Genomic DNA, 15,507 nt, shown 5'->3' with positions numbered 1-15,507 from the left:
AGGTGGAGAACCATTTTTCCCTGTCATGAATTTTGCTTGCCTTGCAGTCTTCTGCAGAACTCATCTGCTATAACCTAATAGTGTTCTGCAAAGTGAAATAAGGTACACCTTCGCATGCCTGCATTTCACTCGTATTAACATTTACTAAGCTGCTCCAAAACTCGTATTTACTGCTCCAAAACAAACAATTCATGCTGCAAACCTGCTGCAAACTGCTAAATTTGCTCCTCCCAGAGCTGCTCCAAAACTTCCTTGGCCGCTTCCATTCCTGAAATAGGGTATCGACTTCTGTACAATTCAAGAAATGCGATAAGACCAACTTTACTGATGTGCCTTACCTAGAACATGAGTTCCGAGACCCGCCGTGGTTGCTCAGTGGCTATGGTGTTGGGCTGCTGAGCACGAGGTCGCGGGATCGAATCCCGGCCACGGCGGCCGCATTTCGATGGGGGCGAATTGCGAAAACACCCGTGTGCTTAGATTTAGGTGCACGTTAAAGAACCCCAGGTGGTCGAAATTTCCGGAGTCCTCCACTACGGCGTGCCTCATAATCAGAAAGTGGTTTTGGCACGTAAAACCCCATAATTTTTTTTTTTTAATGAGTTCTGAGGTATTGAATTTGAAACTGAAAAAAGTGTTCTTCTGTTGAATAACTTTGAAGTTTCACAACTCTTGTTCTAGGTAAGGCAGAGCAGTAAGGTTGGCCTTATTGAATTCCTTGAATCATACAGAAGCCATTGGTACTCTGTTTAGTGAAATTTCAGGAACTGATGTGTTGGAAAATATTATTTAATGGAAGCTTGCTTAAAATTGGAACCAGAGGGATTTAACAAAAATGCATTACATATTAAAAATAAGCACATAGCATTACATATATGCACAAGTAGACATTCTATCGTCATCAATATATGCTTCAACAATGTTATGGAATCATATGACACAAAATAAATTATTCATTATAGTAGTTTTTTTTATTGGGCCCTTTAAGGGATCATTCAAATGGTGTGTTAGTGGTTTCACTGTAATTTACAAATTAGAATGATATGGCTTTTGTTATGCTTCTTACCTTGATTGGTCATCAAAGATGCATGTTTGTTTGATGTTGTCTTTTATTGCTGGCCGTACTGATGTACTGCTGTACTGATGTCCCGTGACGTTAAATGTTCCTGTAATTTTAAGAGGACTGTTCAGTGTGCTGCCACCTCAAATTTTTCTTTTTGAACTTATGTTAAGTGCAAAAAATATCTCGGTAGACAGCTGCCTATATAACTTTACCGACATTTATCGCATTTAAGAGACAAAGCTAGACTCTTTGATTGTTGGAAGCAGAACTGTTTATGGGGGTATTTAAGTTTTCTTACAAAACGTTTTGAAAGATCAGTAACCTAAAAAAAATTGAAACACAAAGATCACAACTTTGTAACTCAGCACCAAAAATCGATAATACGATTCTGTGAACTACACTTTTGTTACATTGTTTGCACGAATTTTGTAAGTTGTACTAACAAGGTATTGGTAATAGTTAGAGAAGTTTATAATATATCAGTTCTGCTTTTAAAGTCTTGTATCCAGTGTAATTCTATAAACTGTAGTTGACACAGTTAGAAGAGTCACAGTGTTGTTTCATTGTGATTCATTCACAGTGTTGTGCTTCGTTTTCTCAAATTTTCTGATTTTCACCAATGTTTGTAAATGAATTGATGGACTGAAACAAAAATCTGCTACCAGCAGTTGGGAGACTGACTTCTCATAAATGCAACGAACATCATCAAATTAGGTTCATTGGATGTTGAACAAATATTTTTGCATTCCCATGTACTTATATAACATGTTCAGAGCTATATGATAAGGCTTCCTCGGTAAAGCTTACTCTTAAGATTTATTGGTCTACTAGCAGGTCTCGTGCTTCGGCATTATCATGTTTGATGTCACGGTTTCAATTATGTGCTTCGTAATTGATGAAAAAAACTATGGCACTTTGAATGAGCGGAAGGACCCAACTTGTGTTAATCACAACTTATGAAACCAAGAGCTAATGAAGCCGAGGAAAGCATAGGGGAAATTATTGGCATCTTTTAATTTAAGTGTAAAAATGATAATACAAAAGAAAATGACAGTGGACGAAAAAACAACTTGCCGCCTGTGGGAGCTGATGGAGATTGTGGGTTAGGTCTCCTACCAGCAGGAAGTTTTCTTTTTCTTCTGTTTTTATTTCCTTTTAACTTATCGCATCTCCACTTCAATTAAAAGCTACAAATAATCACCCCTATGCTTTCCTTGGCTTTATTATATGTTGGCTTCATATGGTCTGCCGTATGAACAAGAGGAAGAAAATTGAGGATGACATCAATTGTGCATATATCATTGTGGACGTATAGATAATTGTGGACAAATTGACGCGATATTCTTAGATTTTAGTAAAGCATTTGACAGAGTTATTCATGATAAATTTCTTAATAAACTCGTAAATATTAACTTTCCTGACATTTTGGTCTCTTGGGTTTCCGATTACTTACATAACCAAATGCAGTTTGTTTCAATTGACGGTTTTGATTCCTGCAGTCTTCCTGTAACATCAGGTGTGCCTCAAGAAAGTGTTCTGGGACCCCTGCCGTTTCTTTTATATATAAATGACATTGTCTCCGTAATTACTCCTGGAACTCAAATTAGGTTATTTGCAGATGATGTCTTATTTCGTGAAATCAGAGGTGTACATGATCAGGTTGAGTTGAATTCTAATCTCGTTAATGTATCTAAGTGGTGCACAGATTTTGGCATGACTGCTAACAGCGATAAAACTGTTTATCTTTGTGTAACGCTTAAGAAAACTCCTCTAACATATATTTATAACCTGGCATCTCTTCGTTTGAAACAGGTTACCAGTTACAAGTACCTAGGAGTGACAATCACTAATAATCTCTCTTGGAATCTGCACATTGATAACATTTGCTCTTCAGCTTTCCGCAAACTTTGTTACTTAAGATATAAACTTTGTATTTCTCCTCCTAATGTCAAACTTCTTAGCTATTTCACGTTCATTTGACCTAAGCTTGAATATTGCTCTATTGCTTGCGATCCTTATACTAAGCTTAACATTAAGAAGTTAGAAAGGATTCAGCGAAAAGCTGTCAGATTTATCTATTCAAAATTCAAGTATACTGATTCTCCTTCTGAGCTCATGAAAGCTAACAACATTGAGCTACTTGAATCCAGAAAAAGAAATGACGTTTGAATTTTTTAAACTTACTTCTTAACGGTAAAATGGCTATTGATCAGACACAGTTTCTTTCCCCTTTGGCCACAAGACCTACGCGACATTACCAAGCTCACTTTCTAACCCCTTACTTTGCAAGAACAGACATTTATAAGTTTTCATTTTTTCCGCGTTCTGCGTCCGACTGGAATAGCCTAACAGAACCTTATGACGCACTATATGACTAGATGATTATGTCTTTTTGTGTTCTTTCCTCTGGTACTGTCATGTTTCTTTTCTTGTTGTTATTCTCCTTTTGTGTAAAACAGATATTCTGTAAATTGTATTGCCCGTCCTGCTTGGACCAGATTGGTCTGCAGTATGTGTTAAATAAAAATAAATAAATAAAAAATAAATAAGAGTGGGTGAACAAAAGAAACCTCAGCTCGGCATTGACGTTTTGGCAACGGGCTTGCTGTCGTTACGGTGATACCATTTAAAGTCTCTCAATGAAAGGAACTATTTTTCCTTGGCTGAATTGATTATGGACAGGGTTTCAGGCGATCCTCTTGTGGTGAGGAGAAAGAAGTTGACGGCTTGTGTTTATAATCCACTTGAACTGTATTTATCTAATCTCTTGTAGTTTCCTATTGAATAGTCTAATGTACTCTTCTCCAGTTGTACTCTTCTGCAGTCTAATGAAGTCTTGATTTATTTATTTTGCTTATGTATACCTTAGTCTTTGATGTGACAGATTACGTATGGTGTGGGAATTAATACAGCAGTCATGGTTACACGATTATATTTCCTTTGATAGCGGACTTGAATTGGAGGTGATCCATTATCAAAGCATTACGGATGGGAAAGTCGTTCCAGTTTTGGGCAGTACGTACGAAATATTGCTTTTGATGCATTGTTGCACTGGCTTGCAGAAGATAAATGGCGTTTTGATGGCTCCTGCATGATACGCAATTAGCAGGCTTAGTGAAATCATTGTTTGGTGCTGAAGAGTAAAAGAACTTGTGAAAAAGGCAGAGACATGCTATGACATGATGCGAGGCGACTGTGGGACGACAAACATCAGGGTCAATTGGGACTTTGCCTGTCCTTACTCAAAAATTACATTCTATACCAATCTGAGTGAAGAGTCATTCTGCAACTAATGTACCAGACTGTCTCCCATTTCTTTCTAAAGAATCATGATTCATCTTTCATTCTTTCTTTATTGAAGACGGTTCACACAAATAGTCTTGGGAGGCATAGCAAAAGACCCTGACTAGGCTATGCCACCCAGAACACACATTCAATGACTGTTATCATAATGAGTGTTTCTGCAAATTATTTTTGGCCAAAAGCAACGTTGCTTGATTTCTGGCCACCATTTTGTTTTTGTGTCGGTGGTGAAAATGGTTGAAAATAAAGGGGGGGTTTCAATTGATTCTTTTGCGCATTGCTTTCAAACTTTCCTGAATGATTGTTAAAGTGTTGCAGGTTGAGATAACGGCAAGTTGTTTATCTTTCTTTTTTCATTTTTGATGTGTTAACCCTGGAGAAAAAAGTGAAAAACCAACAAGTTCTGGAATTTTCAACAGAAAGTTGTGCTGTCTGCACAGTCACTTTTGAGACATCTTCTGCTTAGGAAGGACACAAATGAGCTGTCAGGAAAATCTCGCTGCTAAGAAAAAAATGTGTGCATTAAAATGCTTGAAGCAGCAGAAAATAGCGCAGTGCCTCATCTTTTGCTACAAGTTGCCTAGTAAGATGGTTCAAGTAAATGTATAAAATGCAGTGTTTTGGTTAGCCATGAGGCAACATTATTTTTCTCTGAAGTTAAGGTAAGTAGCTGTTCAAGTTAATAGCTTTCTTTGGCTCTCTTGCTGATTTTCATGGCTGGAGGTTGCACCTTCAGTACAAAGGCACCAACAAAATGATCATATGCGCTTGCAGAATTGAATTATGCAGCACATGTGTTGCCAAATGCACACTGTTGGACTTCTTTGAGATGTGCACGCTGTCTACCTATGCTACCACTACAGATGATCTTGTTAACTTCTTTGTTCTCCATGGAATCACGCACTGAAACAACAAGCAATACCTGGATATCTTTACTGCACACAATATATGCCACCAAGCACACCATTCCTTCAGTAAAAAATAGCTTTCTTGAAGTGTTCGGCTATTCACTTACAGTAGCAATTATCGTCGATAGTTCCTGCAAAAATATTTTTTGTTCTAGGCGAGCGAATTGTTTTTGAAATGAGCACCCACGCATCTGTCTCGTGCCTCTCTGTAGTTGCATTTCGTAGCATGGTGTGGCTGCAGGCGAGACTTCTTGCATTATGTAGGACTGCGGTCAGGTGTGCAAACTTTAGCCAGACACTTTCATCGGATAATGGCAGCTTTTTCAGCTGAAGTTCTGTGCTGCCACTCGCTCAGTGGCAGTAGTATGGTGCAATAAATCTTCAACATTTGCAAGTGTGTTTCTCTGCACTGCCTGCACGTTTGCTCAACTAATGGTGACAGCGGTCATCATTCGAGGGAAGACAAAATGTTAGCTGCACATCCTGGGACTTCCCTCTTGCACATCTCTTGTGCATGTTTTCATCACGAGGCCCACTCACAGCGGTGCGCTATGGTGTTGCACTGCTAAGCACGTGGTCGTGGCATCAAATCCCCATCACATTTGGCACTGTTTGGCCACTTCTGGCCCTTGCACCAGTAAGCTCCAATCATCATCATCAAATCCCCATCGTGGCGACTGCATTTAGACGGGGTCGAAATGCCCTTTTTTCTCTTCTGTGCATTGGGGGCACACTAAAGATCCCCAGGGGGTCAGAATTAATCTGGAGTTTCCCACTACGGTGTACCTCATAATCAAATCATCGTTTTGATTCATAAAACACCCGAATTTACTTTTTAGACCATAGCTCTTAGGTGCCATTTCCTGCTGCTAGCATCAACGTTGCGGTGGTGGTAGTGTAAACGAGCGAATGAGCACAGCAAAGGATGAAACAGCAAACGCGGAATAAATGGTGTGACGCTGAACTTCTCTACATAAAACATTTTCTTTTGTTGTTTCAGGGTGGTATCGCTAAAAACACTGTCAAGGCCATCACAGCTGTCAAGAATGTCAACCTGTCACGGCACATCAAGGACATGAAGCTTCCCGATTTTGCAACTCTTAGTCATGTAAAGCTTTAACGGTCCCTGGCATGCGGTGCATGTGTTTTGCATGCCAGCATTATGCCAATGCATGTGTTTGTGTTTGCATGCCGACGTTACGCCGATTTTCTTACACCTTCCAGCTTTTTTATTGGTAAAATTGTGTACTCGTAGATAATGTGTCCAGCTTTGGTGGGTGGTGTTATTGTCGGTACTTAATACTATTGGTCATTGTATAAGTGATGAAACTTGCTACTTTGCCATGGGGCACAAGTGCTAAAATTTGTGAGATTTCTTTTGTCTAGTTGCTTGACTAAGTACTCAGGCCTTCTAGCGCTGTTTTTTAGCAAGTAGTTCTCACTGTATTGAATGAACGCCAGCAACCATAAGCTTTGGCTAGAAACTTTTACTACTACTTCAACAAAACATGTTGACTTTCGCAGATACACCGCTTTAACAACTACAAGAGCTGTGCCTGCACTTCTTGCCCTTCTGATGTAAGAAGAAGCTGCTAATGCTCTCTGTTACCGTGAAAAAATTGTGAAATACTGTTTGCAGCATTTCCAGGCAGTCAAAAGTGCAAATGCTTCTCCTAACTCACCTCGTACTTGCCAACGGGCCTTGTCTTGAGACTATTTCTTGATTCCAGTGAGTGCAGAACACTGCTTCCCTTCAGATAAAGTAGATACTGCAGCCAATTTTCTTCATATATTTTATTTAATTACCATAAGGGTTCAGGTGAGCACTTCATAGAGGAGTTAAAATACACTACAGAATAATTCTCATGTGTAAATGTGTAGACTTTGAACAGTGTGAGCATTTCAAGTGCGAGGGGCATTCTGAAAGTAATTTTAGTAATTTATTTTCACACAGAAACTTTATTACCAAAAAAAATACACTATGGCATCATGAACTACACACCCTGCACTCTTTTTCCACATAGTCACAACCGACATTGAGACATTTGTCGTAGTGTGCAATCAGTTTGAAGAAACCACTCTGGTAAAACTCCGTGCCCTGTGATTCAAGGAATTGTCACACAGCCTGCTCCGCCTCAGCATTGTTTAAGAAATGACGTCGCCAGAGCGCGGCTTTCAATGCAGGGAACAGGTGCTCATTTATACCCAATAACAGCATGCACTTCCATTGGTGAACACGTTGTCAGTGCACATCTGTCTGCCATCGCAATTTGTACTCGAATACCCTCGGGCTCCTGCTGCTACTCTCTCTTCTTTGGTGCTCTGGGCATGCCTCAATTTTCCTCCACTGACCCTCCTTCAGTCACCAGCAACAGGCGTGGATTCTTATGGCGATTGCTTGTTTCACCTGGTGTACGGCCTTCTCTTTAAAAAAAAAAATGATGAAACTTATTTTCGGAACATTCCTCGTAGTACTGGGTAAAGTAAAAATAGAAGTGTGACACAAGCACAAAAATGTCAACACAGAACTTGGAGCAAGAGTGTTGATAGAGGTAATCGAAAGGCAGATCAACGTGCTGGCACTGGCGCATTATCTAGAGACTGTAAATCAAGTTGCAGAGCAGTTTGTGCACTTCTGCATCCCCACACAGCGCAGGGCTTGGCTTACAGCTGTAAAAGGTTAATCTGACAAGTTATACAATCGACTCTTGTTACAGCGGATCCTTATAAACCGACAGAAAGCGTCCATTTTATCCGAAGTCCATAATATCCGAAGCGTCTCACTTCCGAAACTTTGGTCTCGATTGCAACATTATTGCAAAGAGTGAGTGAGAAACGATCGCCCGAAGGGCAAAGCCTTGATTGCGATAGCAAATTATAGTAGGCCGCTATGCGAAGTAAGTATAGTAGTTTTATTGGCCGTATAAGGCATAAGAATAAGCTTACAAACTAAATTAACAAGCACGGTGTCATGCGCGCACAGGTAAACACGAATACATCTCGCCCAATGACTGTGAAAAGTTGTTGTCAACACGGAGTGAGGAAGCGTGGCTGCAGCAGTGAGCGAATTTACCTTTGTGCTGTCTCTCGCTTCAATGCGAACTAAACGTCGAAAGCGCAGAGCATATAGAGCTACCAGCAATGGGGGCACTTGGTCCACATTGCAGATCGCTTTCAAGATACAGTGCCTGCGCGACCGAGCCGTAAGCAGCAGCCACCGGAGTAGAAGCCCCCCTCCCCGTGCCTCGCACGCATGAAATGAGACTGCGCACTTCTGCCCCGCCTTTCTTCCTCAGGCACGTAATATTGAGCCACGATGGTCAGCTGACCCTCGCAAATCAGTTGTCAGCCCATGTCGACAGGGCAAAAGTATGTTTCATACTCCTGATTTTGAAAAAAAATTGCCGCTAATTTCATCTAATTTAGCCGATAGTCCATTGTAGCACAGTCCTTTAAAAGTGAACTTCATTGCATTAATAAAATAAGTAGAACAAACTAAAGCTGAAATATTGTCCGTTATATCTGAAAGTCTATTGGGAATTGGTCCGTTTTAACGAGTGTAGACTGTATATTTATTCACGCCCTCAGTCCATGTCCTCGGTACACATCTTGGCGCAGAGTAGCAGGCTGGAGGAGTCAACCTCAGGTTGACCTTTCTGCTATATTTTTAACAAGCTTCTCTCTGTCCAAGAGTACCTGGTTACAGAATCTTGGCGCAGTAATTGCAACATAACATGTTAATGAGTATCAACCACATCACCTGATTGCAGCGCGCCTCTTTATAGTCAAGGTAGAGTGTTGAGCATAGGAATCAGGATAAAGGACTAAGTGACATCAGGGATGCGTTGAATGTAAACTTCCGCATAATGGGGTTATGTTTTTTTCCTATGACTCCTCTAATAGTAGGATGATCGATGGCGGTAACCAATAGTTCTTGATTACCGTCCAAAGTTTGCAAACTGTGCCTTGGGAGTGCTGGGTAAAGACAACCTCTTTCCATTGCCTGGCTTACTCGCCTGCGAAGTTTTCCCCAAGGGTTGCCACATGGCCAGCAACTACCCTGAGACATGGTATAGCCTCCAAGATTGGCACCCACCATTTGACTAACTCGTATCTGTTCACTCTCACGAGGTGTTGCTGCAGCCATGGCAGATTTTGGGTAGAATGTCTCAATGTGCTTTCTTACCCCTGTACTTTATTCGGGCGTTTTTTCTACTGTGTTGTGGTAGCATGTGCAACACATTTTAACGAGCGTGCATAGCAGGCTATAGAAAAGGACCATGTGTACTGCCTGTATCTTAACCTGATGACACTAACCTAGAAGCTAAAAATTGAAAAGAATTTCTTTTAGTACATTAGTTCATGTTAGCCAAAGATAGGAACCTGCCATGGTGGCTTAATGGCTGTGGCATTGTCCTGCTAAGCAGGAGGGTGGGGGAACAAATCCTGGCCGTGGTGGCCTCATTTTGATGGGGGCAAAATGCAAAAATGCCTTTGTACCATGCATAGGGTGCACGTTAAAGAGCTCCAAGTGGTGAAAATTCTCTGCTATGGTGTGCCTCCCCCACTATGGTTTGCCTCATGATCAGATCGTGGTTTGCGCACGTAGAACCGCAGAATTTAATTTACCGGAGAGAGTTGAGAATGTACTGGGATATAAGTGCTACTACTAGGGTCAAGGCCAAAGTGATCTCGGGACATTGCAATTTTCATTTTAACTTTGCTCTGTTTGTACTGATAGTATATTACTTGATTTCATATGTCTTGTTTGTTTTCTTTTTCATACATGTCATAACAAATTCCACAGGCATGAGATTCTTTATTGACAAGTTGTTTGTGGAAGACTACATACTCATCTTGGAGCTGGTTGGCATGTTATTGAAGTGCAAATTAGCTACACATTGAAGTATACAGACACAACAGCGCCTAACGGCCACTCCTGTCAAAATCATGTCTTGGCAGCAACGTGTGGGAAGCATGAACCAAACCTTTTGTTCAGGTAACTACCCCACCTATCAGGAAAGTTTCTTTTACCGGCATGCTCATATTTTTACTCCTGCTTGATATCACGGTTTTCTCGGAAAACATTCTTGGAATGCTCAAATTACATACTAGATGGATGGGCTATGCGGAGTGAATTAATTATGATGGCAGTTCATGCTCAAGATACGATTGCCCTAGGCTAGCGGTCTGACATAACGCAGCACCAACATTCTGAGCAGTTTACCTCACAAGACCCAAATGCAATATATCATATCTTTTTCTCACATGAACTTGAAAGAGCTCCATGCACTTTTTCTTAGTGGGGGGCACGTCCGACCTAGCAAGGACATGAGCTCACAGCAAACATTAGGATTTTGCAGCATATATTTGTGTACTTGTTGATGATGCCAGTGATTATCAACAGACAGTGCAGATAATGCCAGATATCCGCTTGCATGTTGCTGTTAAGATATGAGCTGTGTACTTGCGGTGACTTGAGCTGCATTACTTCATAGTATTTTCACATGTTGTTCAAGCATAATGTTGTCCTCCATTTGGGCGTTGCCATATGCTGGGCTTTTTGTTGTTGACATGTAAAGACCAAGCAAGTTGGCACTTGAACAAAAGAGAAGCATACACTCTTAAACATTGTGCACACTTTAGAATGTAATTTTATCGTAGGCAAACATTATCAGTTGTACGCAGTTCTGTGCTTGAGCACAAACATGAATCATAACGGGAAAATGCCCTGCTTGCAGTGCTAAATGAGAGAGCAACTTGCATGATTGAGGACAATTTTTTAGTTGAGTTTCAATATAATGAACATGGATATAACATATTATTGAATATAATGCAGTAAATAATCTTTACAGAAATGCTTATAACGAATATCAGATATAACAGAGATATTTTTGTCAGAAGCGACTTCGTTATAATGAGGTCCAGCTCTATTGCAGAATTGTGCCCTCAATCGTCTGCAGTTAAAAAATGCATATGAGCACATAAGAAGTTTATGCTGTTGATATAGCTGATGCTGAATGAATGTTTCATCAGTTTGGTTGTCTTCATCAGACACTGTCAGCGCACAAGGTCTACATATAGAAATGATTGGTCAGCAGGCCACACAATACAAAGTGTGAAGAAAATATTTTATTGTGTGCAATTGTAACTCTGCTTGATTACTTTTATACTTACCACCATGACGTACGTATCTGGAGTGTTCTAATGTTCCTGTGCCAAAGAGCATACTAAGTCACAAAATACTGTGGTGCCTGTGTTGTCAACATGTTAGTACCTGCTAATAATAGTTTTACTTATTCAGAATACTCTTTGCATACTTAGCTCAATAACCGCGTTAAGGAAAGAGGTTTACTTGTTTTTCGCAATTGTATGGAAGATGTATTTTTGAAGTGCTGTTTATTTACACTTCTTGATATTCTAAATAAAGTGATCCTTTTCTATTAACAAATTGTGTAGTATGTCACGATGCCAACACAAAATGCACACTATTTATTTATTACGTCAAGGTTCTCATCCAAGGAACTTTAATGAGGGGTGGGCATAAAAATGACGAATATCAATAGAAGTTGTGGTCATGTGGGATGGAGATGTGTCTGCTTCCTCAATAGCAGTTTTGAAGCACAGAAGATTGCGGATGATTGCTAGTTTATTCGGAAAGTCATTTCAGTCTCAGGCACAGTGACTTAGGGGGCATTCTGTAAGTCTCCACCTAGTGCACATATCTATTTCGTCTGCTGCTGAAGTTCTCATTGGCTGGGCTGGGGTACGCGCCAGAAGGAGGCAAGGTGCCCCCAGCCAATCAGTATTTCAGCAGGAGATGAAATGGACATGTGCAATAAGCGGGCATTTACAGAATATCCCCCTTGATGCTTGCAGTGTACCTTCAGCGACATGTGCAATAAATACAGTGCAGTCCACTTCTAATCCTATTCACAGAACTTGGAAACCCAATCATTACATAACCAATTATCGCATTCTGAACTAACCTCAAATCTGCCAGCCAGAAATAATTCAGCATTCGTAAGCATGACATGGCGTTTTCACTGTCATGATATGATGCAACATCAAAACAGCTCCTATACGACAATTTAGTCCTATATCTGTATGAGCATGTACCTATCTTTCAGCTGTAATGAAACCACATAGTGTATGTTATAGATAACTTGTTACCATGGCCCTAACAACAGCAACTACGGAAAGTGATGTGCTAGGCATTAAATATTCTAATGTCTGAATATGTGCCTTGGTGTGCTGTAGACAGGGCTTGATGACCCTATAGTGCAGTAGATTTGACAATTGGGCTAGTTGGTGTGATATCGCGGACTTGCACCACGAAAGGAACACAAGGAGGCTGAAGTGGTCCCAGATGAACATCGAAGGTTTAATGACGTAGATGTGTTATATACAGGCTGAAGTGGACCCAGATGAACAGCAAGGGTTTAATGATGAGGATGGTTATATACAAGCTGAAGTGGACCCAGATTAGCAGCAAGGGTTTAATGATGTAGGTGGTTTATGTACAGGACGAAGTGGACCTAGACAAACAACGAGAATTTGATGATGTAGATGTTTTGTATACTGGCTGAAGTGAACCCAGATGAACCGGCAGCGGCAGACGAAGCGCTTTTTCGGAGTGCAATCACCAACCGCTGCCAGTAATGTCAGAGCCAAGCAAAGGTTGAAGCCCTCTCTCATAAGTGAAGGGAAGGCGCGACGCTGGCAATGTTTTTACAAATCACTCATGAGAGCGCTGTAATCACGGTGTATTTGGGTGCACAGAGCGCGCTGTCATATATTTTTTAAACTTCGCGGGCTTTCGTTTTTCCCGAATAAAAACGGCCACGCTAAGTCTATCTCGTTGGAAGTACCTGGGTTGGGCAATATTTGTGAAGCTCCACAACTTTCCTATTGACGCCTGAACGTTTCAAGCTGTATTTAGAAAGTTAATTAATTTATCTCGGCTAATTACTCAAAAAAGGACGAGCAAGAAAATGGTACTGGAAGTTTAGATAAACGCTAACAACATCCACGCGATTTCTGTTCTGAAGAACGCATAGGTTTTTTTCAAAATCTTGGTCCAAGTTAGCTGGGACACCCTGTATATATATATGGGGTGTTTCCCCCCCTCCGGAAAAATGAAAACCTTCAGCCTATGGCCCAATGTATCATTTATGTTATGCTTTGTTTGATACTTCAAAATTGTGGTTTAAGCATGAGAAATGCAGGTGCCTATATTCATGTTTCTTTCTACACTCGAGCGAGTTCTCAGTGATAGTTTAGCAAACTAATTAATTACTATGTAGCGACAAAGATAGGCACCAACAAAGGATTTGAAAGAAGGCGGTTGTTGGTGCACGCACCACTCTACTTGGCCAGTGACCAAGCCCCTTTCATGAGTCTTTATTCCTGACATAAATCACACTTAGAGCTAAATTCGTGCTAACATTTGCTGGGGGTGCTGGTTGTACTTTTCAACTGGGAACTTCGTATGCGGGCTCTAACTCCAGCCTTGGCTATGCCTGATGGCAAGGGACAGCAAGATGCTACCTCATCCCCAGATGTCAGCTCTTGTGGCATGTCAAGGCAGGGAGACTGCACTGTATTTAGTGGCACTGACAACCGTGATGTTAAGGACTGGTTTTCCCCCTATGTACAACACGTGACACATCAGCGGAATAATAACAAGGAAATGCCCCACACATGTGCACGGCACTGAACTGGACGCACTACCTGCTGTATGCAAGAGAGAATGAATGAGCTTCACGTTACTCTTGAGCACTTACCTACAACTGGTTTTGTGGGCAGAGCATTGAAGCTGCAATTGAGGTAATGCCTAACACCACATGAAATGCAAAGCACAATACGTCAAAATAGAGATACCAAAACAATTGCATGCGCGATTCCTCACCGAAGCGGACTCAACACCTGCTTCATGTTGCATCTGAGCTGAAATGGGCAAATCCCAAACTCTGTGTCACATAACATCTGAAAGCATTAGCTGCTACGAGAGAACCAGTGAGATTAATTGGGCGTGCTATGCATGTATCTGTAGCGTAATGGGTAAAGAATTGGGCTGCTGTACTAGAGACCCAGATTCAAGACCTGCCATCTGGCATGACACTAATTATTATTGAGGCTACCTAGCCAGATGTACGAAGAAACCCGGAGATAGATCTTGATAATTCTTTGCATTAAGAGACAACAGAGCTGAACCCATATTTTCTGCCTTGCGCTTGTTATGCTCTGAATCAAGTATGCACTAACTCACCCAGTGTAGTATAGTGTCGCCCCTGTCAGATCTCTGTGTCATCGTACATGTATGTTTTGTAGTTGTTTAGCTAGATGGCGCACCCCCCTTCTGTCATGTGACGAGCTTGGACTAATCGGGAGGTGTCATCTGGCGTGTGAAGCCTTTATTATTAATAAACGGCCGCGGGTCGGCCGAGTCTTCGTTCCGGTTTTCATCAGGAGCAGTTAGCTCCGAGTCTCCCTCTCTGCGTCGGCGGTCGCCGCGCGTTCGCTGGGCATGGGCCCCCACTTGCCTGCCGCTGCCGACACAACACCTTTTGGCGACGAAGATGGGATTCCCGCTGCGGTTCCGACCGAAGCCCCGGGGAACCAACGAGCTTCGTAAGTAAAGCGACCCTTCCGTGTCCGCACGGCATGCAAACGCCGCCGACGCACTTGGCGTCGCGAGGCTTCCGAGCCTAGGCCTACTCGCCCCCCTTGTTCTTCCTTGCCCCATTCCTGCTGCGAGATCCGGCTTGTTTTCTGCACTGTCTCCTGCATGCTACCGGGCATGGCGTCTTTTACGGCGAACCTTCCCGTTTTTCTGGAATTGCCCGGGCCACCGTTAATTCCATGGTACCGATGGAAAAAAATTTTTCAGGCCCACCTCGAAGCGGCCGGCGGTGGCGACTGGACGGACGCGCGACGAGCGTCCGCGCTCGTCAGCGCTCTCGGGCGTGAGGGACAACGGAAGTACTTTGCAGACGAGGAGCAGGAAGCAGCAAGGCAGTTAACCGACACAGCGTCAGCGTCAAGCGAGGCAGCAAGGCAGTCGACCGGCGCAGCGTCATCGTCAAGTGATGCGGTCCCGCCAGCGTCAGAGTTCCAGAAACTGTTGCAGCGGCTTGACCGGCTGTTCGCCGCGTCAACAAATGTTCTGGCGGAGAGGCACGAATTCACCAGTCGAAGGCAGTTCGAGGGAGCAGGATTCCTGGAATTCGT

The 15,507-nt window shown here is 42.1% G+C and overlaps 1 protein-coding gene across 3 annotated transcripts in view; it reads left to right on the top strand.

The window, feature by feature from the left end:
• Positions 1 to 11,725, top strand: part of LOC126529978 (AP-3 complex subunit sigma-2-like) — a 58,595-nt gene extending 46,870 nt beyond the window's left edge. For all 3 annotated transcript variants that reach the window (XM_055070159.2, XM_055070160.2, XM_050177443.2), the window contains one exon: positions 6,275 to 11,725. In XM_055070159.2, the coding sequence (XP_054926134.1) occupies positions 6,275 to 6,394 (120 nt within the window). In that variant the 3' untranslated portion in view covers positions 6,395 to 11,725. The remainder of the gene's footprint in view (positions 1 to 6,274) is intronic.
• The last annotated feature ends 3,782 nt before the right edge of the window (positions 11,726 to 15,507 follow it).

This window comes from Dermacentor andersoni, chromosome 5, assembly GCF_023375885.2.
Source record: "Dermacentor andersoni chromosome 5, qqDerAnde1_hic_scaffold, whole genome shotgun sequence".
Lineage (NCBI taxonomy): Eukaryota > Metazoa > Arthropoda > Arachnida > Ixodida > Ixodidae > Dermacentor > Dermacentor andersoni.
This window is presented reverse-complemented; position numbering and strand designations above follow the sequence as displayed.